Raw genomic sequence first — 27,943 nt, 5'->3', positions numbered from 1 at the left:
GGTCATGATAAAGGCATATCGCTAACATATATGTTATATACTGATGATAAAGCTCTTATCACAAATGTTTACTGCAGCTTTCAAACACAATCAACTCTTTACAACCACACAACACAAATGTCCAGATGCTTGGCATACTACACATGAAAAATCACAATTTAACAACGCAACCACCCATTAAACAGAGTAATCTACCAAACCATTTACCAGCAAATTCACACACATTCACAAGCAACCAAAAACAAAAAGGGTCAGTAATTAAAACTGTCCCTAGTCCATCATGATGCCCATGTTGAATATCAACTGCTGTACATTCCTTTTGACATAAGCAGTTGGTTCCCCAACCTGGGTTCTGGGATTATTTTATGAGCTAGCTACCTGTCCTCAGAGACAGACGAGACAGTCAATTGTTTTGGACAGAGGCACACAGAGAAACTCCCCGGTAACTGACTTTTTATAGAATATAAAACAGCATAAAAACACCAACTCTGTTTGCCAACAGACGTGCTGGATGCTTACCAACAGGTGCTGGGCAGTGGTGTGTTCTGTGGTGACATGCTGATGTTCTGTGTGCAGATCTTGGTAGTCTGGTCACTCTGGAGTTGGAAGGGAATCTTCTCAGTGAGGGGACTGTGGACCCTCTGGCCTTCTCCCACCTAAGGCAGCTGTCCTACCTCCGACTGGGTCAAAACCACTTCCGCACAGTACCACAAGGCCTGCCCAACACATTATTGGTATGAGTTTCTACATCTGTCTGTCTGTGCCTACCTGTCTGTCTGACTCAGACTTGGCAGAAATGAGTCCAACACCTGAATGTTTGCATTCTATCAACCAGTAATCCAATCAATGCATGCATCTATCCACCTATCTGCAGTTTATATAATGATATAGGCAACGTATGACTTATCTGGCGGGGGACGACACCAACAGAAAGGCCTTCTGGATAACTGTAGTTCCTGTGGTAAAAGGGTTGATTGGCCCTGTGTTTGCTGAGCAGGCAGTCTGGCTGTTTAAGAGCCATTTACTGAGTCAACTCTGCATGTAACTTCACTCCACATCAAATTATGGTTTCACTTCAGGCCAGTACATAATTCCAGAAAGAAATCCACCTTAAAACTAAACTCACATCGTGTTTCTTATCAACTTACATATTCCACATTTTTTTCCAGTTGTGTCTGACTCATGTGGACGGATCGCTGACAGTTTAATCCATTTCTAGGAGTTTTGGAAGACCCTCAATCAATGTTTTAAGCTGTCAAGCCACCAAGTGATGAATGTGACACCAACAATGAGAGTTTATTTCATAATGTAGACCAGAACTAAAAAGCATCTTCACTGTGTCCACATCACGGAGCATCTCTAGTACTGGTCTGTTGATGAAATTACTGAGAAAGTGTTTAGACTTGAATTTTGGTAGTGGAGCCATGGTGTCTGATGCGCTTCAGAGTTCACCAGCTATCTGGGATTTCCAACCCCAGATGATGGAAAGAGGCTGGTAGGAACTAATTTACCAATCAGAGACAGAATTCAGCATATCACAGTTTGAAGATTTTAAACTGGAGGAATTACACATGAACTGTGTTTTCAGGTAGACTGACCCTTTAGGAGACAGGCGTTCGACCAAACCACAGACACAGCTGTCGGTTTTACTCAAAAATTAGCCTTGAGAAATGTCTCTGTCACTGCCAACTTCACAACATTAGTCTTTCAACTCCAGTGAAATAAAGAAAGAAGACATTTCCATGAATTTCTTTTTACCTACAGTCGCAAACAGTATCTAATTGTAAATAGAGTGTTTATCAGGGGGATCCCCTCAACGGCAGGGTCAAAGGTCAGCCAGAGAAATTTAACCCTAGACCCGGTGGGAAGGCGGGCGATGTCTTTAGCAGCCCAGTTTCTTGCTGACACAAGGTTTTCAACCAGGGTCAAAGGTCAGTGTCTATACACTCCACTGCCCTGCTGACAACACTCATCTTTCTACTCCTTACTCCTTCAGGAGCTCTATCTAGAGAACAACCTAATAGAGGAGATCTCTGATGCTGTGTTCAACCAAACCACAAACCTCAACGTTGTCTCCCTCAGACACAACAGATTGGATGAGACCAGGATCGCTCCTCTGGCCTGGATCAACCACAGGTCAGAACATTCTGTCTGCCATCCACCACCATTCTATCTCTCTCTGTCACTCTATCATCCACCACCATTCTATCTCTCTGTCACTCTATCATCCACCACCATTCTATCTCTCTGTCACTCTATCATCCACCACCATTCTATCTCTCTCTGTCACTCTATCATCCACCACCATTCTATCTCTCTGTCACTCTATCATCCACCACCATTCTATCTCTCTCTGTCACTCTATCATCCACCATCATTCTATCCCTCTGTCACTCTATCATCCACCACCATTCTATCTGTCTGTCACGCTATCATCCACCACCATTCTATCTCTCTCTGTCACGCTATCATCCACCACCATTCTATCTGTCTGACACTCTATCATCCACCACCATTCTATCTCTCTCTGTCACTCTATCATCCACCACCATTCTATCCCTCTGTCACTCTATCATCCACCACCATTCTATCTGTCTGTCACTCTATCATCCACCACCATTCTATCTCTCTGTCACTCTATCATCCACCACCATTCCATCTCTCTCTGTCACTCTATCATCCACCACCATTCTATCTCTCTCTGTCACTCTATCATCCACCACCATTCTATCTCTGTCTGTCACTCTATCATCCACCACCATTCTATCTCTCTCTGTCACTCTATCATCCACCACCATTCTATCTGTCTGACACTCTATCATCCACCACCATTCTATCTCTCTGTCACTCTATCATCCACCACCATTCTATCTCTCTCTGTCACTCTATCATCCACCATCATTCTATCTCTCTGACACTCTATCATCCACCACCATTCTATCCCTCTGTCACTCTATCATCCACCACCATTCTATCCCTCTGTCACTCTATCATCCACCACCATTCTATCTCTCTGTCACTCTATCATCCACCACCATTCCATCTCTCTCTGTCACTCTATCATCCACCACCATTCTATCTCTCTCTGTCACTCTATCATCCACCACCATTCTATCTCTCTGTCATGCTATCATCCACCACCATTCTATCTCTCTCTGTCACTCTATCATCCATCACCATTCTATCTCTCTCTGTCACGCTATCATCCACCACCATTCTGTCTCTTTCTGTCACGCTATCATCCACCACCATTCTATCTCTCTCTGTCACTCTATCATCCATCACCATTCTATCTCTCTCTGTCACGCTATCATCCACCACCATTCTGTCTCTTTCTGTCACTCTATCATCCACCACCATTCTATCTCTCTGTCATGCTATCATCCACCACCATTCTATCTCTGTCTGTCACTCTATCATCCACCACCATTCTATCTCTCTGTCACTCTATCATCCACCACCATTCTATCTCTCTCTGTCACTCTATCATCCACCACCATTCTATCTCTCTGTCACTCTATCATCCACCACCATTCTATCTCTCTGTCACTCTATCATCCACCACCATTCTATCTCTCTCTGTCACTCTATCATCCACCACCATTCTATCTCTCTCTGTCACTCTATCATCCATCACCATTCTATCTCTCTCTGTCACGCTATCATCCACCACCATTCTGTCTCTTTCTGTCACGCTATCATCCACCACCATTCTATCTCTTTCTGTCACGCTATCATCCACCACCATTCTATCTCTCTGTCACTCTATCATCCACCACCATTCTATCTCTCTGTCACTCTATCATCCACCACCATTCTATCATCCACCACCATTCCATCTCTCTCTGTCACTCTATCATCCACCACCATTCTATCTCTCTCTGTCACTCTATCATCCACCACCATTCTATCTCTCTCTGTCACTCTATCATCCACCACCATTCTACAGTGCTGTAAAAAAGTAGTTGCCCCCTTCCTGATGTCCTCTATATCTGAATGTTTGTCACACTTGTTTCAGATCCTCATGCAAAATGTAATATAAGACAAGGACAACCTGAGTAAACTCAAAGTACAGTTTTTAAATTATAATTTCATTTATTGAAGGAAAAAAAAATTGTCCAACACCCATATCACCCATGTGAAAAAGTAACTGCCCTCCTGCACATCAAAAAGACATACATGTTAGAGTTAATACTCCTGTCTGTGCCCTTGAGCAATGCAATGGAAAGAAGAACTGGAGTTGGTCCTATACAATAGGATGGTTACATGCAGAGAACACATTCATTGTAAGAATACAATTCATTGTAAGGTACAATGACAAATTAAAGTGGCCTCCTTTCTTCTTTCTGAACTTAATAACTGGTCATGCCACCTTTAGCGGCAACGCTGGTGGGCCTTCGAGCATGAACTGCTCCTTTAAGGTCCTGCCACAGCATTTCGGTTGGGTTCAAGTCAGGAGTTTGACTAGGCCACTCTAAAACCTTAATTTTGTTTCTTTTGAGCTACTCTGAGGTGGACTTTTGTGTTTTGGAGAATTGTCCTGTTGTATATGTAAGCTGTATATATAACCCAATCACTCTTCAGCTTCAGACCACAGACTGATGACTGGACAGTCTCCTTCAGAATTATCCGGTAGAGAGCAGAATTCATGGTTCCTTCAATGATGGCAAGTCTTTCATGAGGCAGTAAAGCATCCCCACACAATCACACTACTTCCACCATGTTTGAGTGTTGGTATGATGATCTTATTGTGAAATGTTGTGTTTAATTTACGCCAGTCGTAACAGCACCCGTGTCCTCCAAAAAGTTCCACTTTTAACTCTTCTGTCCACAGAACATTATCCCAAAAGGCTTGGGGGTTCTCGACGTGCTTTTCTGCAAATGTGAGACGAGCACTAATGTTTCTCTTAGTTAGCAGTAGTTTGTGCTTTGCAACTCTCCCATGAATTCCACTTTTGCCCAGTGTCTTTCTTATTGTCAAATCATGACTGATGACCTGAGCTGAGGTTAGAGTGGCCTGCATTTCTTTAGATGTTGTCCAGGGATTTTTTTGAGACTTCCTGGATAAGTTATTGCTGCGCCCTTGGAGAAATTTTGGTAGACTGGCCACTCCTGGGAAGATTCACCACTGTTCCATCCATGTTTTCTGCATTTGGAGACAGTGGCTCTCACTGTGGTTCACTGGAGTCCTAGAGCTAAGAAATGGGTGTGTAACCCTTTCCAGACTGATATATCTCAACAACTTTTTCTCATTTCTTCCAGAATGTGTTTTGACGCCAGCACAGTGTTCTGCTTGTTGACACCTTGTAGCCTACTTCTTCACACGGATGGTCAGGTTCTATATAAGTCATGTTTAGATTCAACAGGGCTGGCAGTCATCAAGCCTGGGTGTGTCTGCTCTAACTGAATCCAGTGATCAAAATGTTGTATAACTTCAGGGGCGTCCGGGTGGCGTGGTGGTCTATTCCGTTGCCTACCAACACAGGGATCGCCTATTCGAACCCCTGTGTTACCTCCGCTTGGTCAGGCATCCCTACAGACACAATTGGCCGTGTCTGTGGGTGAGAAGCCGGATGTGGGTATGTGTCCTGGTTGCTGCACTAGCGCCTCCTCTGGTCGGTCGGGGCGCCTGTTCGGGGGGGGGGGGGGCTGGGGGGAATAGCGTGATCCTCCCATGCGCTACGTCCCCCTGGTGAAACTCCTCACTGTCAGGTGAAAAGAAGCGGCTGGCGACTCCACATGTATGGGAGGAGGACACATGTGGTAGTCTGCAGCCCTCCCCGATTGGCAGAGGGGGTGGAGCAGAGACCAGGACGGCTCAGAAGAGTGGGGTGATTGGCCAGATACAATTGGGGAGAAAAAGGAGGAAAAAATCCAAAAGAAAGAAAAAAGTTGGATAACTTTTTTCATTAAATAAATAGAATTATCAATTAAAAACTGAATTTTGTGTTTACTGAGTTCCTCAAGATTCAAGATTTCATTTATTGTCATTTCATTATGAACCTGTGTACATAAATAAAAACGAAATGCCATTTCTCCCAGTCCACAGCAGTGCAACAGTAAAGATAAAAATGTATATCTAAAAATGTCTTAAAAACGATACCACTACTGGGCCAAATGCCTTTTTAACAACCAATGTTGTAGCGTACATACCGTAGTAACGGTTAAGGGAGACTCCAGCCCAGAATTCTGTGCTTTTGTCTGTTCTACACAGATAAGGGCGACATTATAGATGTGCTAAGAGGAATCTGATGTTTCTGTAGGTCAAAGTGATTGTGTGTGTGTGTGTGTTGCAGTCACAGCTATATTAGGGCTAGTAACTATGTCTGGGCTAGTAGTTATTCCAAATTACCGCTAGTCCATCTTTGGGTTGTCATTGCTACTGAATCCATCAGCTTCTCTGGATGACTTTTTGGATTCTGTTAGTCTCCTAGACACAAACAGGCAAAGCTTACATCTCTAGTCCTGAACTAAGAGTCTCTGTCAATCAACATACAATCAGGGCAACGCCTGCTTTCTTTTTTCATTCAGTCCTGTGTGACATTTCAGTGTAGTTTCCATGATTTACAGGCCGTGGTGATTGGGGACAGGCCGTCAGTTCGACTAACAGAGCGGTAGGCCTTATCATTTTTTGTTTTCACATTGTGAATTTAAATCTGTGTCGTGTTACTGTATTATTAACGTTGACCCTCTTAGAAACAGACCACATGTTACCATGACATACGGCATGACATATCATATGTTGTTTCCATGGAGGTGTGATGTGGTTTCCATAGAGACAGTGTGACTAGCCTGGAGGGGCTGTGTGGTTTCTGTGGAAACGTTGATGAGGGGTGGTCATGTATGTTTTAGCAGTAGTACCGTTCTAACACTCCAGCCCTTGCTGAAGTCAGTGGGAAACTAATCTGAATAGAGCTGTACAGGTTTTATTTATTTATTGTTAGGAAACTTCAAAGTTTACTATCAGTCTCTAATTCTTTAAAAGTGCTTTTCAAATAAATCTTCCATTTTTTCCAAAAAACAAAAACGATACCACTAAAAACAAATAAAAACAAAGAGAACAAAATAAAAAAGCACACACAGTAAACGCCTTGTCAAATATGACATTTTGTATGAAGATCTGAAACAATTCAGTGTGACAAATATACAAAAACAGGAAATAAGGGAGGGGGCAAATACTTTTTCACAGCGTTGTATCTCTCCCCCATGACTCCTCTATCATTCTCTCTATCACCGCTTTATCACCAGTCATCATTCCAGCATTACAGGTATGACTGTTGTCCTTGTCAGGATGCTGTTGCTCTGACCTTTGACCTCTTTCATGTTGGTTGTCTTAAATGTTGATTAATTGCACTCAACAGAGCTGTAGGCTAACAGCTGTTAGACTCCAAGAACTTCAGAATCAAACAAAGTCTCCTCTGACATCGGAAAACATTCACACCATGTCTTTCGGTGGAACGTTCCGGACTACATTCCTTTGCAGTTTCCATTTCCACGGGATTGTACTCTCAGTGGTTCTATACAGTAAACGGGATTGACTGCAAGTTTAAAGAGAACAGAATGGGTTTTTAACTTGTCATCATGCCCTCCTGTATTCAAAGTGAGCCTAGTCTAAAAGGGAACTCCCTCATCAGATCCACAACTGTGGTGGTTACTAGTCACTTTGGTCGACAACTGCCAGGTCGGAGCAGACATTTTCAGACTTTCTTCCCTCTCTGAAAGGACGACAAATCAAAACTATGTTTGGTTTACCACTTTGTACTAGTTTAATACATACAAGAGATGAAATGAATAAACTGAAAGGGCAGAATGAACATTCCCAACCTCTCCCTTTAGGAACCTGGAGTCCATTGACTTGTCTCATAATGAGCTGTACCTGGTCCCTTCCTACCTGCCCAGACCGCTGGTCCACCTGGTGCTGGTTGGCAACCACATAGAGAGGATACCTGGTAGGTGGCAGGGGTCTGGTGGTTGACTGATAGCTGGGTATACTGGCTGGGCTGCCACAGCAGTTGACTAACAGGATACACACATTTCAGGTACATACGAAGAATCAATGAAGAGCCCAGTTGGATTATACATGATTCTTAAATGTAGTTGACCCTTGAACTAAGGTAACCCTGAGGATGCTGACTTAAACCTTTGACACAAACTATCAGAGGCCCGCTTCCAATCTGATAATCAAACAGTGAAAGTGGCTGATAGATGTTGGAATCCATCAGACATGGTTGCAGGGTTTTTCTGCCTTGGCTTCACATGGTGCCCTGTTTATGAAGAGCTGTCAAACCTCTTCCCTGGTGAACAGTCATGCTCGTTTTTTCCTCCTTCCAGGCTATGTGTTTGCCCACATGGACCCTGGCCTGGAGTATTTGTACCTGTCCTACAACAGACTGGATGGGGAAGGAGTTGAACCTGAGTCCTTCTTTGGTTCCTACCAGTCCATGGTGGAACTGTGCCTGGACCACAACCAGCTTGTCAATGTGCCCTCGGGCATCAATGAGATGAACAGCCTCCATTTCCTTAGACTCAACAACAACAGGATCAGGTACAAACCAAATGTCACAGCAAAGCAGGTAGCACTTTACACTGGATGTCCTCACATTCAACATGAAAATCAAACAGAAATCTGCTCAGTAAAATGTAACAGATGGGGAGTCCTATCCTGATTAAAAAGTCGAGATGATTACCTTGCAAGTCTTTACAATCAAACAAAGGTCCCCATACACTCTCCATACTGGAGAGATCAGATTCTATACAGTTCTGTTTTGAGACACAAACAGGAGATGTCAGCGTATCATATCTTGCAGGAACATCCCAGAGGATGGTCTCTGTGACCCCCACCATGATGGAGACTCCACCCTAGTGGCTCTCAGGTTGGAGAACAACTTCATCAACCCTGAAAAGATCTCACCCAAAGCCTTCTCCTGCGTCCGCTCCTCCTCCAGTGTTGTGTTAAAACCCCAGAGAACCAAGTGACCACATCACAAGAGTCAAACAACCAACACTTCTCTCAAAAGCCAAGTGGAAAAACGTGGCTTTATAACGAGGAAATGATGAATACAAACACTTCTCTACATCCACTGACACTGGGTGCTACATGCTGATGAATGTCATTGGAATATATACCATGGGTTCATATACAAAAGTGTCTATATATATATATATATATATATATATATATATATATATATATATATATATATATATATATATATAGACACTTTGTTAAAAGAAACACTCAATGGTAGGGAAAGTGCTCAACAAATAAAGAGCAAAATAATCCAGTGAGTCAAGTAAATTGTTTATGAGACAGTACAAGCCTGTTTCATGCTATAAGCAATCATCAGCTGTCAATTATTATGTATATCATCGGGCTTAATATGGGTACATACAGGCCATACATGAAGCCCAATAATATACTGCAATACATCCACAGAGAAAGCAATCATCCTCCCTCCATCTTGAAATATATCCCAGTGAGCATAAACAAGAGACTCTCATGTTTATCATCCAGTGAAGCCATCTTTAATGAAGCCCCCCTCCCCCCGCCCCCATACCAGGAAGCCTTTCAAACATGTGGATATGATTTCAGAGTTAAGTACAGTCCATCACCAATAAGCGACAGCCAGCAAGTCAAAAAAACAAAAACAAAAACGCAGCAGAAGGTGGGACATCAGCTGGTATAATCCTCCTACAGCGACACCGTGTGGCCTCTAATATTGGAAAACTATTCTTCAGTCTTTTGGATGAGTACTTTACCCCAGACCATCTATTGAGAAAAATAATCAACAGGAAGACAGTCAAGATGAGCTACAGCTGCAGGCCAGATGTGCAGCAGGTTATTTCATCCCACAACACAAGCATCATGACCAAGGCACAGACCCCCTCACCACAACCAAGCACCTCCAACTGCAACTGCCGTGTTAAGGCCTCGTGTCCTCTTGAAGGAAAATGCCAGATAGAGAGAGTCATCTACCAGGCATCGGTGACAAGAGAAGACAACTGCAATGTGGACACTTACGTTGGACTAACAGAGGACCCTTTTAAAAGGAGGTTTAACGCCCATATGAGTAGCTTCAGAAATGAGCATGCAAGACATGCAGCAGCCTTAAGCCGCCACATTTGGTCACTGGTAGACAGGAATACCAGTTACTCTGTCTCACGAAAATCCTTGCGAAAAGCAATGCATATTCAGTTAGAGGTAAAAGATGTAACCTGTGCTTGGCAGAAAAGTGTTTTATTATTTGCAGACCTGATATGTCCACCTTCAATAATAGAAACAAATTGGCCACCAGCTGTAGACACCGAAAAAAACATCTCCTTTGTAACTACAAGTAAAACGTCTTCATTATTCTCCCCCGAAACCTTCTTCACGTCGAAAGGAGCCAGTTGAGGTGGGTCGGGCATCTGATAAGGAAGCCTCAAGGGCGCCTTCCTTTGGAGGTTTACCGGGCACGGCCAACTAGGAGGAGACCCTGGGGTAGACCCAGAACTTGCTGGAGGGACTTACATGTCCAATCTGGCCTGGGAACGCCTTGGGATCCCCCAGGAGGCGCTGCAGGGCATTGCTGGGGATTGCTGCAGTTTGAATCACATCAGCAGCTGATGAGTGTGCGACGCACAAAACAAGCTTGTACTGCCATGTATTAAAACGTTTTTTTCCTACATCTATATACGCACACACACACACACACACACACACACACACACACACAGTGGAAATAAAAAATCTACACACCTGCTAAAATGGCAGATTTTTGTGTTGTAAAAAAATGCAACCAAGACAAATCACATCACTTCTTCCACCTTTAAAAACAACCGTCCTGGATTTTCCGTTTAATAACTTTGTGAAAAATAAAGCTACAGACCTGCCGCGCCCCAAATTCCCCTAAAACTGCATATGTTTGCATTAAATTAGTTTCGGATCAATCGCACAAAAAAGTCATGATCAGATCTACCTAAAACGACCATGAGCGGTCAACATGACTGTCTCGTAATTTGTGTGTGATGGTGTGCGTCATGTCAGTATTTATGACGTGTGTTGGTCGCGTCATTTCCTGCGTGTAGTCCGTTGCTCCGTCCTAGAAACACACTAGCGCCCTCCAGTGCAGACAAATAGTCTAAACTTGACGTGTGATTATGTCCAACATGTCTGGTTACAGACGCCACTACAGACGCACCATGACTACCACCGAGGCGTTGCAGGATTTACAGGCGTTGGACAGCAGCCATTTTAAATTGTTTGAAAAAAGTATTAAAGTTGTTAAAATGTTAATTTTGGTGTCAGTTAGTTTCATAACAGACATACTAACATCTGTAATGCATTAATATCTCAACTGGGTATTTACCTTTTTTTTAAAAAACTTATTTCCAGTTTTTCCCCTTATCCCACCCGACTAACCCAATGGCATATGGCCGGAACTCTTGTGGAGTAACTCCCCTGGCTCACGTTTCCACAGGAAGGAGATAGTCGTAACACCAGCTTCCTTCAAACTCGTGTCACTGCTCTCGCTACTTTACACGCTGAAGCCTCCTTGCATGGATTGCATCACCTTCAGGCCGCGAAGGAGGCGTAGGGAGAATGCTTTCAGTTGCTTGGCTGCAGGCACCCGGATGGGCCAGAGGGGTCGCTGGAGAATGATGAGTCCCCGAACACTACACCGATCTACACCCACTGTCCCTCAGGTAAGGGTGGCCCAATGAACGCCTTACCCCGTGGACGCTCTGGCCGAGACCGGTTACGGCGAGTCTGGGATACGAACATCCCAGCCACATGACAAGCGGACTGCAAGAACGGCGGGTTATTCCGCTCGGCCACCAGAGCGGCCAGTTGGGTATTTATCTTAGTTTAGTTTATTGTTTATTTGACAGGGACAACGCAAAATTTTCCAACTGCACCAGAGTTAGCCGGCATCTAATTTGCATCTGCAGTCTCTGGGCAGGCAAACAAACAACAATTAATACAGAAGTTAAAACATAACAATACATAAGAAAACTATTGGACAGGCAGACAAAGAACAACCAAGACAAAATAAAAACATGACAATACATCAGAAAACCAGTCTCAAATGTTATAAATACAATCTGATCTATTTAAAACAATGGCTATAAACAGCAACCTGGCCTACATGACAACAACATAATGAATATGGATTTCATCTATTCAGCAACAGTACGTATAATTAGTAAACTGACCTGAAACATCAATAAATAACAATCTGACCTAAACTATGACAGCAGCTATAAAAATCAGTCTGGCCTGTTCAATGGCAGGAAATACAAATGACACACAGTCTACAGTCAGGTTGCACCTGGGCTGGTTCCAGCCAGAACCCTGGGCTGCTCCTGACTAAGAAACATATGGTAACTACTCTGAATGAAAACTACAACAAAAACCCTGAGTGACATCTAAAGTAAGTGCAACATATTAAAGCAAGGACATTTATTTGTGATTACACGTTTGTGCTGATTTTAACCAAAGCTTAAGACGCTTTTTAAACATCGCAAAGCTGGCTGACTCTCTGACATTAGTGGGAAGGGAAGTCCACTTTCCCACCACTTTTACTGAAAAGGCTGATTGACCAAAAGTAGTCTTCCTAAACTGTAGAGAACAATCTTGACACAATATAGAGTTTAAACACCGGCCATCATGTTGACCACCCACGGTGGTTTTATTTAGGAGGGAAATCCTGGTTTGCAACCTATAAAATTCAAGTGAAAAACAAAAAACCTTTTACGGGGAAAAAAACAAAAACAAAACCTGGTTGTATAAGCGTGCGCACTCCTAAACTACGCCTGGGCCACACCCCCTACCTGAGCAGCACGTGTGTGCCGCAGAGCCTCTTGTGTTTCATTTGGGCGTTCATGTGCTCAGGTGTGAGCAGCTCGGCTCAGGCCATGCTGCAGTGCTGCAACTCAGAGGGGGCTCAGGCCATGCTGAAATGCTGCAACTCAGAGGGGGGCTCAGGCCATGCTGGAGTGCTGCAACTCAGAGGGGGGCTCAGGCCATGCTGGAGTGCTGCAACTCAGAGGGGGGCTCAGGCCATGCTGGAGTGCTGCAACTCAGAGGGGGGCTCAGGCCATGCTGCAGTGCTGCAACTCAGAGGGGGCTCAGGCCATGCTGGAGTGCTGCAACTCAGAGGGGGGCTCAGGCCATGCTGGAGTGCTGCAACTCAGAGGGGGGCTCAGGCCATGCTGCAGTGCTGCAACTCAGAGGGGGCTCAGGCCATGCTGGAGTGCTGCAACTCAGAGGGGGGCTCAGGCCATGCTGCAGTGCTGCAACTCAGAGGGGGCTCAGGCCATGCTGCAGTGCTGCAACTCAGAGGGGGCTCAGGCCATGCTGCAGTGCTGCAACTCAGAGGGGGGCTCAGGCCATGCTGCAGTGCTGCAACTCAGAGGGGGCTCAGGCCATGATGCAGTGCTGCAACTCAGGCCATGCTGGAGTGGTGCAACTCAGAGGGGGGCGCAGGCCATGATGCAGTGCTGCAACTCAGACGGGGCTCAGGCCATGATGCAGTGCTGCAACTCAGACGGGGCTCAGGCATGATGCAGTGCTGCAACTCAGACAGGACTCAGGCCATGCTGCAGTGCTGCAACTCAGAGGGGGCTCAGGCCACGCTGCAGTGCTGCAACTCAGAGGGGGCTCAGGCCATGATGCAGTGCTGCAACTCAGACAGGACTCAGGCCATGCTGCAGTGCTGCAACTCAGAGGGGGGCTCAGGCCATGTTGCAGTGCTGCAACTCAGACGGGGCTCAGGCCACGCTGCAGTGCTGCAACTCAGAGGGGGCTCAGGCCATGATGCAGTGCTGCAACTCAGACAGGACTCAGGCCATGCTGCAGTGCTGCAACTCAGAGGGGGGCTCAGGCCATGCTGCAGTGCTGCAACTCAGAGGGGGCTCAGGCCATGATGCAGTGCTGCAACTCAGGCCATGCTGGAGTGGTGCAACTCAGAGGGGGGCTCAGGCCATGATGCAGTGCTGCAACTCAGAGGGGGCTCAGGCCATGATGCAGTGCTGCAACTCAGACGGGGCTCAGGCCATGATGCAGTGCTGCAACTCAGACAGGACTCAGGCCACGCTGCAGTGCTGCAACTCAGAGGGGGCTCAGGCCATGATGCAGTGCTGCAACTCAGACAGGACTCAGGCCATGCTGCAGTGCTGCAACTCTAGAGAACAGACATGATGCTCTCTTTCTCTGCACGATTCAGCAAAACTAGACAGTGAAATGATCTGCTGATGGTCATACTGACATCATACCAGCAACACTTCCTTACATATCTGCACAATATGTCAGATATGAAACACCCATCCATTCATCCATCCATTATCGAAACCGCTTATCCTGCTCTCAGGGTCACGGGGATGCTGGAGCCTATCACAGCAGTCATTGGGCGGCGGGCGGGGCGACACCCTGGACAGTCCGCCAGGTCATCACAGGGCAACTCTATCCCTCTATCCTCTATTACTGACATAAATATTAATTTTTTTGAAATGTATAATGAATAATGTAATAATTTTAAAAAAAAGTCCCCCTTTTTCTCCCCAATTGTATCGGGCCAATTACCCCACTCCTCTGAGCCATCCCGGTCTCTGCTACACCCCCTCTCTGCTGATCCGGGGAGGGCTGCAGACTACCACATGCCTCCTCCAATACATGTGGAGTCACCAGCTACATCTTTTCACCTGACAGTGAGGAATTTCACCAGGGGGACGTAGCGCATGGGAGGATCATGCTATTCCCCCCAGTTCCCCCTCCCCCCCGAACAGGCGCCCCGACCGACCAGCGGAGGCGCTAGTGCAGCGACCAGGACACATACCCACATCCGGCTTCCCACCCACAGACACGACCAGTTGTGTCTGTAGGGATGCCTGACCAAGCCGGAGGTAACATGGGGATTCGAACCGGCAACCAATAATTTATAATGTATAATGAAATTAAATGAACCCTGCATTATTGATGGCCATTATCAAAGCCATCTCAACATAGACAGATAGGGCTGGCAATAGCAGCACCGCAGCAGCAACGCTGTATGTGTGGACACCACACACATGCGAACCAAGGCAGCTATCATGCTCAGGTGAATGAAGTGTTGCAGACCGGGTCTAATACTTGGGTGAAGCACCTTTTGAATTTATTACAGCACTCAGTCATTCTGGGTAAGAGTCGATCAGCTTGGCTCTGTTTCACTTGGCAATATTTTCTCACTCTTCCTTGCAAAAACGTTCTAGATCTGCCAAACTGCGAGGGCATCTCATGTGCACAAACCTCTTCAGGTCACCCCACAGATTTTCAACTGGATTCAGGTCTGGGCTCTGGTCGGGCCAGCCAAAACATTGATCTTCTTTTGGTGAAGCCATTCCTTTATTGATTTGGATGTATGCTTTGGGTCGTTGTCACGCTGAAAGGTAAAATTCCTCTTCATCCTCAGCTTTCTAGCAGACGCCTGAAGGTTTTGCACCAAAATCAACTGGTATTTGGAGCTCTTCATGATTCCCTCCACCTCGACTGAAGCCCCAGTTCTGGCTGAAGAAAAGCAGCCCCAAAACATGATGCTGCCACCACCAAGCTTCACCGTGGGTATGGTGTTTTTCTGGCGATGTACTGTGTTGTTTTTGCACCAAACATACCTTTTGGAATTATGGCCAGAAAGTTCAACCTCGTGCTCATCAGACCATAACCCATTTTTCTACATGGTTTTGGGAAACGGGAATCTTTTTTCAAAATTCAGCTGGGCTTGGATGTTTTTGTTGTTTTTTGTGTGTGTGAAAAGGCTTGCATCTTGCCACCTTGCCCCGTAGTTCAGTCATATGCTGAATACGGGAGATTGTTGTCACATGTAGGGGGCAACCAGTCCTGGCCAGAAATTCCTGCAGCTCCTTTAATGATACAGATACAGACTAATGTCTGATACAGACATAGACTAATGTCTGATACAAATACAGACTAATGTTTGATACAGAGACAGATTAATATTTGGAACCTCCACACTCCGTCTCTACACACACTCCTATGGTATCAGATGGAAAGCATGAGCCTTTATTTTCAATAACCTGGGCATGCTTAAATTCCAGTTTATAACCCCACTTCTTAAAGACAGTGTGTAGAAACTCCTCTACAATGGAAAGAATGCAGGTGATGAGAGAGCACATGCCCAACACCTTGGTGTTGAGGATGGCAGATTACAGGCTTAGGTTGAACGTGTGACTGACAGCTGAGCAGACAGGACTGGTGGAGAGACGTTACAACATGCCTACATTGTGCTGATGCAGTGTTCTCCTTTGGAACCACTACAACAGTTTCCTGACTGCCATTCATTTATCACATGGTTGTCATGGAGATTAGCAGTATTTCATACTAAGGCTGCAGGCACACCAGAACTTGTCAAAGTGAAAATCCTTTTCCTTCCCTTGTGAAACAGGCAGGACCAGAAGCTTTGTGACCAAAAACACTAAACACAAATCAGTTCATGAAACTTATGAGTTGTAGCATCTTCTGCTTCAGCAATAAGTTACACCATCTTCTCTTGCTTCACCAATGAGTTACGCCATCTTCTCCTGCTTCACCAATGAGTTACACCATCTTGTCCTGCTTCACCAATGAGTTACACCATCTTCTCTTGCTTCACCAATGAGTTACACCATCTTCTCCTGCTTCACCAATGAGTTACACCATCTTCTCCTGCTTCACCAATGAGTTACACCATCTTGTCCTGCTTCACCAAGGAGTTACACCATCTTCTCTTGCTTCACCAATGAGTTACACCATCTTCTCTTGCTTCACCAATGAGTTACACCATCTTCTCCTGCTTCACCAATGAGTTACACCATCTTCTCCTGCTTCACCAATGAGTTACACCAGCTTCACCAATGAGTTACACCATCTTCTCCTGCTTCACCAATGAGTTACACCATCTTCTCCTGCTTCACCAATGAGTTACACCATCTTCTCCTGCTTCACCAAACTGTGGCACACATTATTTCTGCGGCAATTTATATGTTGGCAAAGCACAGTAGTGTATCATTGGATGATTATATACTGCAGAAATGAGCTTCCTCTATTTACTGTTCCTAGCGACCACCCTGTCACAGTACAACACTGTCAAAGCAGCTGTTATTGGTTGACAGTACAAATTTTTCAAGTCACATTCACCAAATTATAACTTGAAGCAAAGGCATCACGGCAAAATCTTTTTCGCACACAGAAACAAATTAGTTTAATGTGACGAATCCATTGATATGAATTGAATTCACTAAGCCATTTCCTGTAGCAATGCTGGTGTGACTGGGACCTTACTAGCCAGCTTGAACTCCATGTGAAGTGTGTCCTGACAAGGAGCCCGGTGCTGGACGGTCTGCTGTCTGCAGCAAACTGTGGATCATACCACCTGCGGCAAACTGTGGATCATACCACCTCAAGCAAACAGTGGATCATACCACCTCCAGCAAACAGTGGATCATACCACCTGCAGCCTGTGGCTCATACCACCTGCAGCAGCCTATATGGACCAGCAGCTTTCTCTCATGTCTCCATGTATGCATTACATATGGCTGCTTGCTGCCTCGGACTCCTGGCGGGCTAAGATGCACAACCAACTTCACAATCCATCTGTTTAACTGACCAACACCTCTGTACATGTCTATTTACCCATGTTCTGGAGTACAATGAAAAGTAAACTTGACCAACTCACCAATTGCACAACTCTGACTAGTGAACTGGAAACTGTTTGAAGCAGCCATTCATATCTCTATATTAGTATCGTCATATTAGTAAAACTACTGTTACTCTACCATGAATAAAACTATATTAATATTACTGGGCCACAGCATGTGCTGATGGGGGGCTCAGATGACATATAAAGGAGATATAAGACACGGGCTGTTGTGTTGTCATATTTATACCACATGCTGACATGCAGTCAGACTACCACTTTGTTGGATCTGGTCAGATGATGAAGACAATCCACTGGTGTGACACACCTCAAAGCCTCATGACAGTCTGAATGAGACAACAGTTGAAAATTAAAAAGTCTCACAGAGTGACTAGAAACAGAGTCCTGTCCTGATGATGTCACATGAACACTGGGTGAAGACAGGACTACAATCCTCACATGTAAAACTTCGGTGGAATAGAAGCTGCAGAGCACTGACCTTTCTCCTGCTTGGCCATGTCATCAGGCTGCAGGGAGGAGAGGTGAGCTAACATCCACAGCCTTTATGTCAGCATCATATCCAAACCGCTGGACATTACATTCAGACCTGGTAACCCAGCCAACCCTAGACACCTCGTTGCGCTAGGTCAAGATCTATATATTGGCCAGACAGCAGTGGTGAGATGGAATGGTGAGAACACAGAAGTTTTTCCAGTAGAGAAGGGTGTACGTCAAGGTTGCATTGTATCACCACACTTATTCACACTGTACACAGAACAAGTGATGCGTGAGGCAGATATAGATGAATATGGAGTGAGCATAGGTGGTTAGAAGATAAGCAATCTCAGATCTGCAGGTGACACGGTACTAGCAGCTGATGGACAGCAAGAGCCAAACGAAATGTTGAGCTGAGTAAATGAGGCAGGGAAAAAGAGGTTGCTCAGTTTGAATGTGAAAAAGACAAAGTGCATGAAAGTGGGTGAATCAGATCTCAGTAGATGGTCAAGATGTAGAACACCTAGAGAGCTTAAAATACTTGGGTTCAGTTAAGAAAAATGACGGTCGGTGATGTACAGATGACATAAAAATCAGACTTACCCTCACAAAGAAAAGACTGATGGAGATGGTACCGATATGGAGAGATAAGGGAAAGTCAGTGAAAGTCAGTCTACTCAAAGCACTCGTCTGGCCAGTGTTGTCATACGGAGCTGAACGTTGGACACCGAAGAAAGCGATGGTAAACAGGGTTGAGGCTGCAGAGATGTGGCTTTATCATAGGATGCTTCGAATAAGTTGGACAGAGAAATGAACGAATGCGAGCATCCTTAATGAATTAGGAACAAAAAGAGGACTAATGGCACATATAATGAAAAGAAAGCTATCATTCTTTGGCCATACCTGTCGTCCAGGTGGAAGTAAATTAACAAAGACAGCGATTTTGGGAACTACACCAGCAAAGCGCAAGAGAGGCTGATCAAAAAGGCAGTATCATGATGACGTCAAAAAATGGCTTAAATTAAGTCTGAAAATAAGTCTGAAAATATCAGAGGCAACAAGATCAGCTCAGGACAGAAAGAACTGTTACCATGCTTGCCAAACTGTGTTTGGCAAGCATGTCATCCTGATGGTACTGGCAACCCTCACTAACGAGGAGGCCTTGAAGAAGAAAGAAGAAACCCAGCCACCCTGCTGGACAAACCTCCATCCAGAGGTGCAGGTTGGGAATAAAGGAGATAAAGCAGAAGGCAGACAGAACAATAGAACTAAAATAAGGGAAAGCAATAAAAACAACAGTGGGTGAAAGGCTCAGTTTCCAGATGCTGAAATGATGTGGAAAAGCAGCCAAAGATCAGAGGTGTTGTGGTACAAAGGAGAGCCAATAGGCACAGCTGTCCAGTCCATCTGCCTGCTGATTGGCTCACTGGTCCGTCACATGACCTCTTCACTGTCCAATCACACAGCTCAATCATACATAATGTTACATTCCTAATGTTGCCTTCATCTCCATCTCAACACACACACACACACACACACACACACACACACACACACACACACACACACACACACACACACACACACACACACACACACACACACACACAGGTTCCATGGAAACACAGCTCCAATGACCCGTGGCCGTTCGGTGTGGACCACATGTGACATCATGGCTGTTTGAGGACTGGCAGCCATGAGGCTGGGGAACTGAGGAAGGGTTCTAATGTGACGTGATGTGATTGGCTAGACAGTCAAACCACACGTGGTGCACAGCTACAGTCGGGCTCAACAGCAGGACCTTCTGCTGCTGGAAGTCAGTGATCAGTTGGGAGTTAGACATACACATTCAGACTGACAGCCATGTTTTTCCAACACTGTCACGGATGTTATGTGGGCTATCCTGAGGCCTGCGTACACCCTGAGTGGACAGTGAAATACTGCTGAAAAATGTAAAACAGATTTCATGAGTTTTCCTACACACCGTTTGCCTCAGCAGGAGTGATTCATGAAGTGAATGTCTGCCGGTCATAAAGGACTGAGGCTGGAAAGTCCCAGCAGCAGACACAAGCAGGGGGTCAACGAGCACTTCCTGTTTCTGTGATGTCACAGCGACCAGGTCGGCTGAAATATCAGCTCAGTTTTTCCTCGCTGTCTGTAAGACCTACATCAGGACCACATTTCTGATACACTGGAAAGTATGAAGGGAAAGTGCATGAAGAAATGCTCCCTACCACTTAACTGGCAGTTTTGATTTAGTTCCAAGCTCCATGCCGGACATGTTTTACTGCCACAGACACATTTCCATGTAGTGATAATAAAAGTACAGCAGTGACTGTTCCAGCGAGAGAGCCGCTAGTTAACAAAGCTGTGGTTCTCACTTCCCAGCATGTCGCCTGAACCTCCACACTTTCCACTCTTACACACTTCTGCCCTTTCTGCCCCCATACCACAACCTCAGAATTAAGCTTCATTTCCAAAGATTTTCACAGGAAAATAAGAAGGCCAAAAACCACGTTTCTTGTACCAATCTGAAAGACTGTTTGTTGGTGTCAGTAATACAAGAGGATGGTCTTTAGAGTTGTCAGTGTGGGTGTTGTGATTCACACCTAGCAGCCTGTTGTCAGCCTGCTCCCCGTAGGCTAACACATCCCGCTGGTCTGACCTGACTTCATACTTTTCTTCACCAGTTTTCAATGTCTTTTCCATGACCTCTCAGCAACTTGTAGCTTCATTTCCATGACCAAAAGAAGGAGTTGCCACTTAAAAGGCGTTTTAACACTACACATGACCTGACAGTCAGTCTGCATCTCAAATACTGTATATAAGCCACTGTGCTTTTCACTTCTGCAAGTCATATTTTGTATTTGCAGCAACTGATTGTTGAAACTGTACTACTTTCTGGTATACTGTCAACAAGCTAGCTAGCTAGCTCAAAGGAGGCTAGCCAGCAGAGAAATATCAAAGCCCTGCTGCAACGGTTTCTTTTTTATATTGGTCAATCAATTTTTCAGAGTTGATGCTGCGTAAGTCAGGTTTCCACGACTTTGCATCAACTTTTTCCAAGATTATATTTTTCCATAACTTTTCTAGGGCCTAGAAATGGTCTTTTTAAAATTTCATGAATTTCCAGGTGTTCATGACCATATAAATCCTGTGTGAATATAACCTCACTCCCCAGATAAATGCATTTTACACTGGAATGGGGTTTCACTTATTTCTACTGGTCGGACTTCATATTTGAGCTCACCACTACCGAACGTCATGTTGAGGATCAAATCAATTAGCAGCAAAGTGCTGCTTTACCTTCAGCTGTACCTGCTGCTGCTTTACCCTACGTTTACCAAGTCCCCCCTCAGCATGTTCTGATGTGAACATCTCATAACCGCCGTGCTCCACCACAATCACAATCAACTTTATTGGCCGAGGGAGCCTATGCACACAAGGAACTTGACTCCGGTACACAGCAGCTTCCAGCACTAGCACACATCACTCACTCACTCACACACACACTCACACACACACACACTCTCTCTCTCTCACACACACACACACACACACACACACACACACACACACACACTCTCTCTCTCACACACACACACACACACACACACACAAAAGAAAAGAAAATGAAACAAAACAACAAAGAAAAACAGAAGAAATAAAAAAATCTAAACATCTAGTAACCAACCATCCTCTTCTAACTCGAACTTGTGGAGACACTGGCTGATAGAGTTGGTTTCTGCTATCATCAACAAAAGCTGGTAACCGATAAAGCTTGTGGAGATCTGATACTCATCAGGAACCTGGCTGGCAGGTAGAACAGAAAAAGTGACTGGTGAATTCTGGGAGGTAGCAACCATTGATTGGGGAGAAATGTTCCCTGCCACACTCACACCTTCCATGCCTGGGTCTCCAGAACGTTCTTTAGGAGGGCTCACAGTTCACTGTACATCAGGAAGATGAGATGATCATTTAACCAGCTCTCTCAGGGTTTGGAAAATATGACAGAGAAGATCCACTAAAACCAGAACATAGACCCAGTCCCAGTTCTGTTTGTCTGTTTGCCAAACCAGAGCACATTAGAGGGGTCTGGCTCCACCATGAGCTCTGCCTCAGAGTTCTGTTCCTGCTAAGCTCAGCAGAAAGACCAGGGCCCAATGGAAAAAGGAACAGTGTTATGGTGTGAACGTGCAGTATTATAACAATGTAATAGTGTGATAATACAGGACTGAAGCCTTGTAGTGTGATCATGTGTTAGTTATATTGTCCACATGTGACAATGCAATAGTGTTATTGTGTGATGAAGTAATAACTGTAATAACGTCTGTGTGGAGTTTGCACGTTCTCCCGTGTCTGCGTGGGTTTCCTCCAGGTGCTCCAGTTTCCCCCATCATCAAAAAGACATGCACGTTAGGGTTAATACTCCTGTCTGTACCCCTGAGCAAGGCAATAGGAAAGAGAAGTGGAGTTGGTCCCCGGGTGCTGCAGCTGCCAACTGCTCCTATATAATAAGATGTGTTACACACAGAAGACACATTCATTGTAACCTGTACAATGACAAAATAAAGTGGCTTTCTTCATTTCTTCTTCTAACACAATGGTGTAGTGGTATACAAATGTAGTACTATAATGGCATATGTAGTATTATTTGTAAAAATATAAGGGTGCAATAAATAATTTAACGTGTCCTATGCAATGTAATAATGTAATATAGTAACAATATAAAATAGTAACATGTAAAATATTATACGTTAATACTATATATAGTGGGATGGTGAGACCGTGAGGCCATCGGAAGCACGTGCACCCAGAGGCGTGCGGGAGTTGGTATGCTGAAGTGCGGGGATGTGCTTCCCAAAGGAGGGGGTTAGTGTAACGATCATGACTGAGTAGACTCGGTAGCCGGTTGGCTAATTGGCCGGACCCTTTAGTTCACTGGTTAGCGCAGTCGCCTGTGACCTGGGTTCGCATCCCGGCTGCCCCCTGAATTCGCCACATTGGTGGGCTAGCTAACTGCTAGCCCATGCAGACCGGCAGTTCTGATAACACCGAGGGCGGTCTAGCGGCGGCCTCACCTAGCCTTGACTGTGTTTTTGGTGTCGTGTGGAGTGCGGGGAGGTGTGTTGAGGTTGTATGGCAGGGGGACCTGGTGTTGGATCAGCTGAGGGAGCTTGGTCTGCTGTGTCTTGTTGGCCCAAGGACCACGGCCCTGACCACAGCTGTGCCCGAAGAGGAAACACCGAGGGCGGTCTGTCAGGATGCGGAAGCGGAGCAGGCTAAGCTAACTGCTAGCCCATGCAGAACAGAAGTTCTGACAGTCATCCTGGCTGGCGTTCGTTCTCCTGGACACAATTTGTTTATTTTTTAGATATATGTGTGAGTTTGTATATATGTGTTAGTTTAGGTATATGTGTGTTTGTATATATGTGTTAGTTTAGATTTTTGTGTTAGTTTGTATATATGTATTAATTTGTATATATGTGTTAGTTTAGATATATGTGTTAGTTTGTATATACAGTGCATCCGGAAAGTATTCACACCACTTCATTTTCCCCACATTTTGTTATGTTACAGCCTTATTCCAAAATGGATTAAATTCCTTTTTTTTCCCTCATCAATCTACATACAATACCCCATAATGACAAAGCGAAAAAGGTTTTGTAGAAATTTTTGTAAATTTATTAAAAATAAAAAACTGAAATATTGCATGTACATAGTATTCACACCCTTTACTCAGTACTTGGTTGAGGCCCCCTTGGCAGCGATTACAGCCTCAAGTCTTCTTGGGTACGAAGCTACAAGCTTGGCACACCTATATTTGGGGTATTTCTCCCATTCTTCTCTGCAGATCCTCTCCAGCTCTGTAAGGTTAGATGGGGAGCATCGCTGCACAGCTATTTTCAGGTCTTTCCAGAGATGTTCAATGGGGTTCAAGTCTGGGCTCTGGCTGGGCCACTCAAGGACATTCACAGACTTGTCCCGAAGCCACTCCTTCGTTGTCTTGGCTGTGTGCTTAGGGTCATTGTCGTGTTGAAAGGTAAACCTTGGCCCCAGTCTGAGGTCCTGAGCGCTCTGGAGCAGGTTTTCATCAAGGATCTCTCTGTACTTTGCTCCATTCATCTTTCCCTCGATCCTGACTAATCTCCCAGTTCCTGCCGCTGAAGAACATCCCCACAGCATGATGCTGCCACCACCATGCTTCACTGTAGGGATGGTATTAGCAAGGTGATGAGACGTGCCTGGTTTCCTCCAGACGTGACATTTGGCATTCAGGCCAAAGAGTTCAATCTTGGTCTCATCAGACCAGAGAATCTTGTTTCTCATGGTCTGAGAGTCCTTTAGGTGCTTTCTGGCAAACTCCAAGCGGGCTGTCATGTGCCTTTTACTGAGCAGAGGCTTCCGTCTGGCCACTCTACCATAAAGGCCTGATTGGTGGAGTGCTGCAGAGATGGTTGTCCTTCTGGAAGGTTCTCCCATCTCCACAGAGGAACGCTGGAGCTCTGTCAGAGTGGCCATCGGGTTCTTGGTCACCTCCCTGACCAAGGCCCTTCTCCCCCGATAGCTCAGTTTGGCTGGGCGGCCAGCTCTAGGAAGAGTCATGGTGGATCCAAACTTCTTCCATTTACGAATGATGGAGACCACTGTGCTCTTCGGGACCTTCAAAGCTGTAGACATTTTTTTGTACCCTTCCCCAGATCTGTGCCTCGATACAATCCTGTCTCGGAGGTCCACAGACAATTCCTTTGACTTCATGGCCTGGTTTCTGCTCTGACATGCACTGTCAACAGTGGGACCTTATATAGACAGGTGTGTGCCTTTCCAAATCATGTCCGATCAGTTGAATTTACTACGGGTGGACTCCAATCAAAATGTAGAAAAATCTCAAGGATGATCAGTGGAAACAGGATGAATCTGAGCTCAATTTTGAGTGTCATAGCAAAGGGTGTGAATACTTATGTACATGCAATATTTCAGTTTTTTATTTTTAATCAATTTGCACAAGTTTCTACAAAACCATTTTCACTTTGTCATTATGGGGTATTGTGTGTAGATTGATGAGAAAAAAAATGAATTTAATCAATTTTGGAATAAGGCTGTAACCTAACAAAATGTGGGGAAAGTGAAGGGGTGTGAATACTTTCCGGATGCACTGTATGTTTGTATATACGTATGTGTTAGTTTAGATATATATGTATTAGTTTGTATATATGTGTTAGTTTAGATATATGTGTTAGTTTGTATATATGTGTTAGTTTAGATATATGTGTTAGTTTGGATATATGTGTTAGTTTGTATATACTATGTTGTAGTTTAGATATATGTGTTAGTTTAGATATATATTATTTTGTATATATGTGTTAGTTTAGATATATGTGTTAGTTTGGATATATGTGTTAGTTTGTATATACTATGTTGTAGTTTAGATATATGTGTTAGTTTAGATATATGTTATTTTGTATATATGTGTTAGTTTAGATATATGTTATTTTGTATATATGTGTTAGTGTAGATATATGTGTTAGTTTGGATATATGTGTTAGTTTGTATATACTATGTTGTAGTTTAGATATATGTGTTAGTTTAGATATATGTTATTTTGTATATATGTGTTAGTTTAGATATGTGTGTTAGTTTAGACATACGTGTTATTTTGGATATATGTGTTAGTTTGTATATACGTGTAGTTTAGATATATGTGTTATTTTGTATATATGTGTATTTTAGATATATGTGTTAGTTTGGATATAGTGTTAGTTTGTATATATGTGATAGTTTGTATATATGTGTTAGTTTGTATATAAGTTTGTATATGTGTTAGTTTGTATATGTGTTAGTTTAGAAATGTGTGTTAGTTTGTATATACGAGTTAGTTTAGATACACGTGTTAATTTGGATATACGTGTTAGTTTAGATATATGTGTTAGTTTGTATATATGTGTTAGTTTAGATATGTGTTAGTTTGCATATATGTGTTAGTTTATATATAATTGTTAGTTTGTATATATGTGTCAGTTTAGATATGTGTTAGTTTGTATATATGTTTAGTTTAGATATGTGTGTTAGTTTAGATATATGTGTTAGTTTGTAGATATGTGTTTGTATAAATGTGTTAGTTTGTATATACATGTTAGTTTGTATATATGTTAGTTTAGATATAAGTGTTAGTTTGTATATATGTGTTAGTTTGTATATATGTGTTAGTTTGGATACATGTGTTATTTTGTATATATGTGTAGTTTAGATATATGTGTTAGTTTGGATATAGTGTTAGTTTGTATATATGTGTTAGTTTGTATATATGTTAGTTTGTATATAAGTTTGTATATGTGTTAGTTTAGAGATGTGTGTTAGTTTGTATATACGAGTTAGTTTAGATATGTGTGTTAGTTTGCATATATGTGTTAGTTTATATATATGTGTTAGTTTGTATATACGTGTCAGTTTAGATATGTGTTAGTTTGTATATATGTTTAGTTTAGATAGCTTTGTTAGTTTAGATATATGTGTTAGTTTAAATGTGTGTTAGTTTGTATATATGTGTTAGTTTAGATATAAGTGTTAGTTTAGATATGTGTTAGTTTGTATATACGTGTTAGTTTGTATATACGTGTTAGTTTGTATATATGTGTTAGTTTGTATATATGTGTTAGTTTGTATATATGTGTTAGTTTGTATATATGTGTTAGTTTGTATTTTTGTGTTAGTTTGTATTTTTGTGTTAGTTTGTATATACATGTTAGTTTGTATATACGTGTTAGTTTGTATATATGTGTTAGTTTGGATATATATGTTAGTTTGTATATACATGTTAGTTTGGATATATGTGTTAGTTTGTATATACATATTAGTATGTATATATGTGTTAGTTTGTATATATGTGTTAGTTTGTATATACATGTTAGTTTGGATATATGTGTTAGTTTGGAGAGATGTGTTCAGGTAGATTTTGGATGTCCATCCATCTATCCATCCATCCATTATCCAAACCACTTATCCTGCTCTCAGGGTGGCGGGGATGCTGGCGCGTATCCCAGCAGTGATTGGGCGGCGGGCGGGGAGACACCCTGGATGGGCTGCCCGTCGGGATGTGTGTGTTTTTTGTCTCTGTGCTGCACTGCTGTGGGCTGGGGAAAACAAAGTGTTGCGCACATGAAATGAAACGACAAATAAAGTGTTTGTGATTCTGATGTTGTTGTGACACGCTGACTATTTTTCCTGGTAATGATCTTTTATTTTCATCTCCATGGCTACCATGGCTTCCAGTACCTCAGATCTGTGGATCAGGTACCAAGCTTGTCACATTGTGAGTTTGATACCACAATTCCTCCTCAGTCTCTCCTGCTCCATCATTCCAATGAAAGAAACACTGCAGAGGTGCCTGAGAGAGGACGTACGGCAACACGGTCCTCAGTGAGCTACCAGAGGGTGTGTGAGGAGAGACAGACAGAATAGTTTCTCAAGCACGTCTCCCATTATTTGATTTAAGGAGTTTATCAGCTCGACATGCATTATTAACTGATCAGAGAGCAACAACATCCTTGCCGTCCAAACCTCCTGGTTTGTGAGGGGAGGCCAGATGTTCTAACACAGACCGAGGAATGGATGGCATCATCTTAAAGCAGTGAGCCTGCATAGTACAACATCTATCCTTACCGTTAGTCTCAGAGAGAAAATCAATTGTGTTGTCATTGAGGAAAGCAGTGCCGGCGGGTCTTCACGTGGATGTGTAATATTTCCTGAAGCAGCAGGCTGTGTGTGTATGAGGGGAGGGGAGGTATCAGACCTACCACTAT

The 27,943-nt window shown here is 43.8% G+C and overlaps 2 protein-coding genes across 2 annotated transcripts in view; one reads left to right on the top strand and one right to left on the bottom strand.

Moving 5' to 3' along the window:
• ecm2 (extracellular matrix protein 2, female organ and adipocyte specific) overlaps positions 1-9,141 on the top strand; it is a 34,970-nt gene extending 25,829 nt beyond the window's left edge. The window contains exons 8-12 of the mRNA XM_056272780.1: positions 577-734; positions 1,997-2,136; positions 7,837-7,949; positions 8,332-8,545; positions 8,808-9,141. Coding sequence (XP_056128755.1) covers positions 577-734; positions 1,997-2,136; positions 7,837-7,949; positions 8,332-8,545; positions 8,808-8,976 — 794 coding nt within the window. The 3' untranslated portion in view covers positions 8,977-9,141. The remainder of the gene's footprint in view (positions 1-576; positions 735-1,996; positions 2,137-7,836; positions 7,950-8,331; positions 8,546-8,807) is intronic.
• Positions 1-27,943, bottom strand: part of cenpp (centromere protein P) — a 164,883-nt gene that overhangs the window by 32,065 nt on the left and 104,875 nt on the right. The window lies entirely within an intron of this gene.

Source organism: Lampris incognitus, chromosome 2 (assembly GCF_029633865.1).
Source record: "Lampris incognitus isolate fLamInc1 chromosome 2, fLamInc1.hap2, whole genome shotgun sequence".
NCBI classification, from domain to species: domain Eukaryota; kingdom Metazoa; phylum Chordata; class Actinopteri; order Lampriformes; family Lampridae; genus Lampris; species Lampris incognitus.
This window is presented reverse-complemented; position numbering and strand designations above follow the sequence as displayed.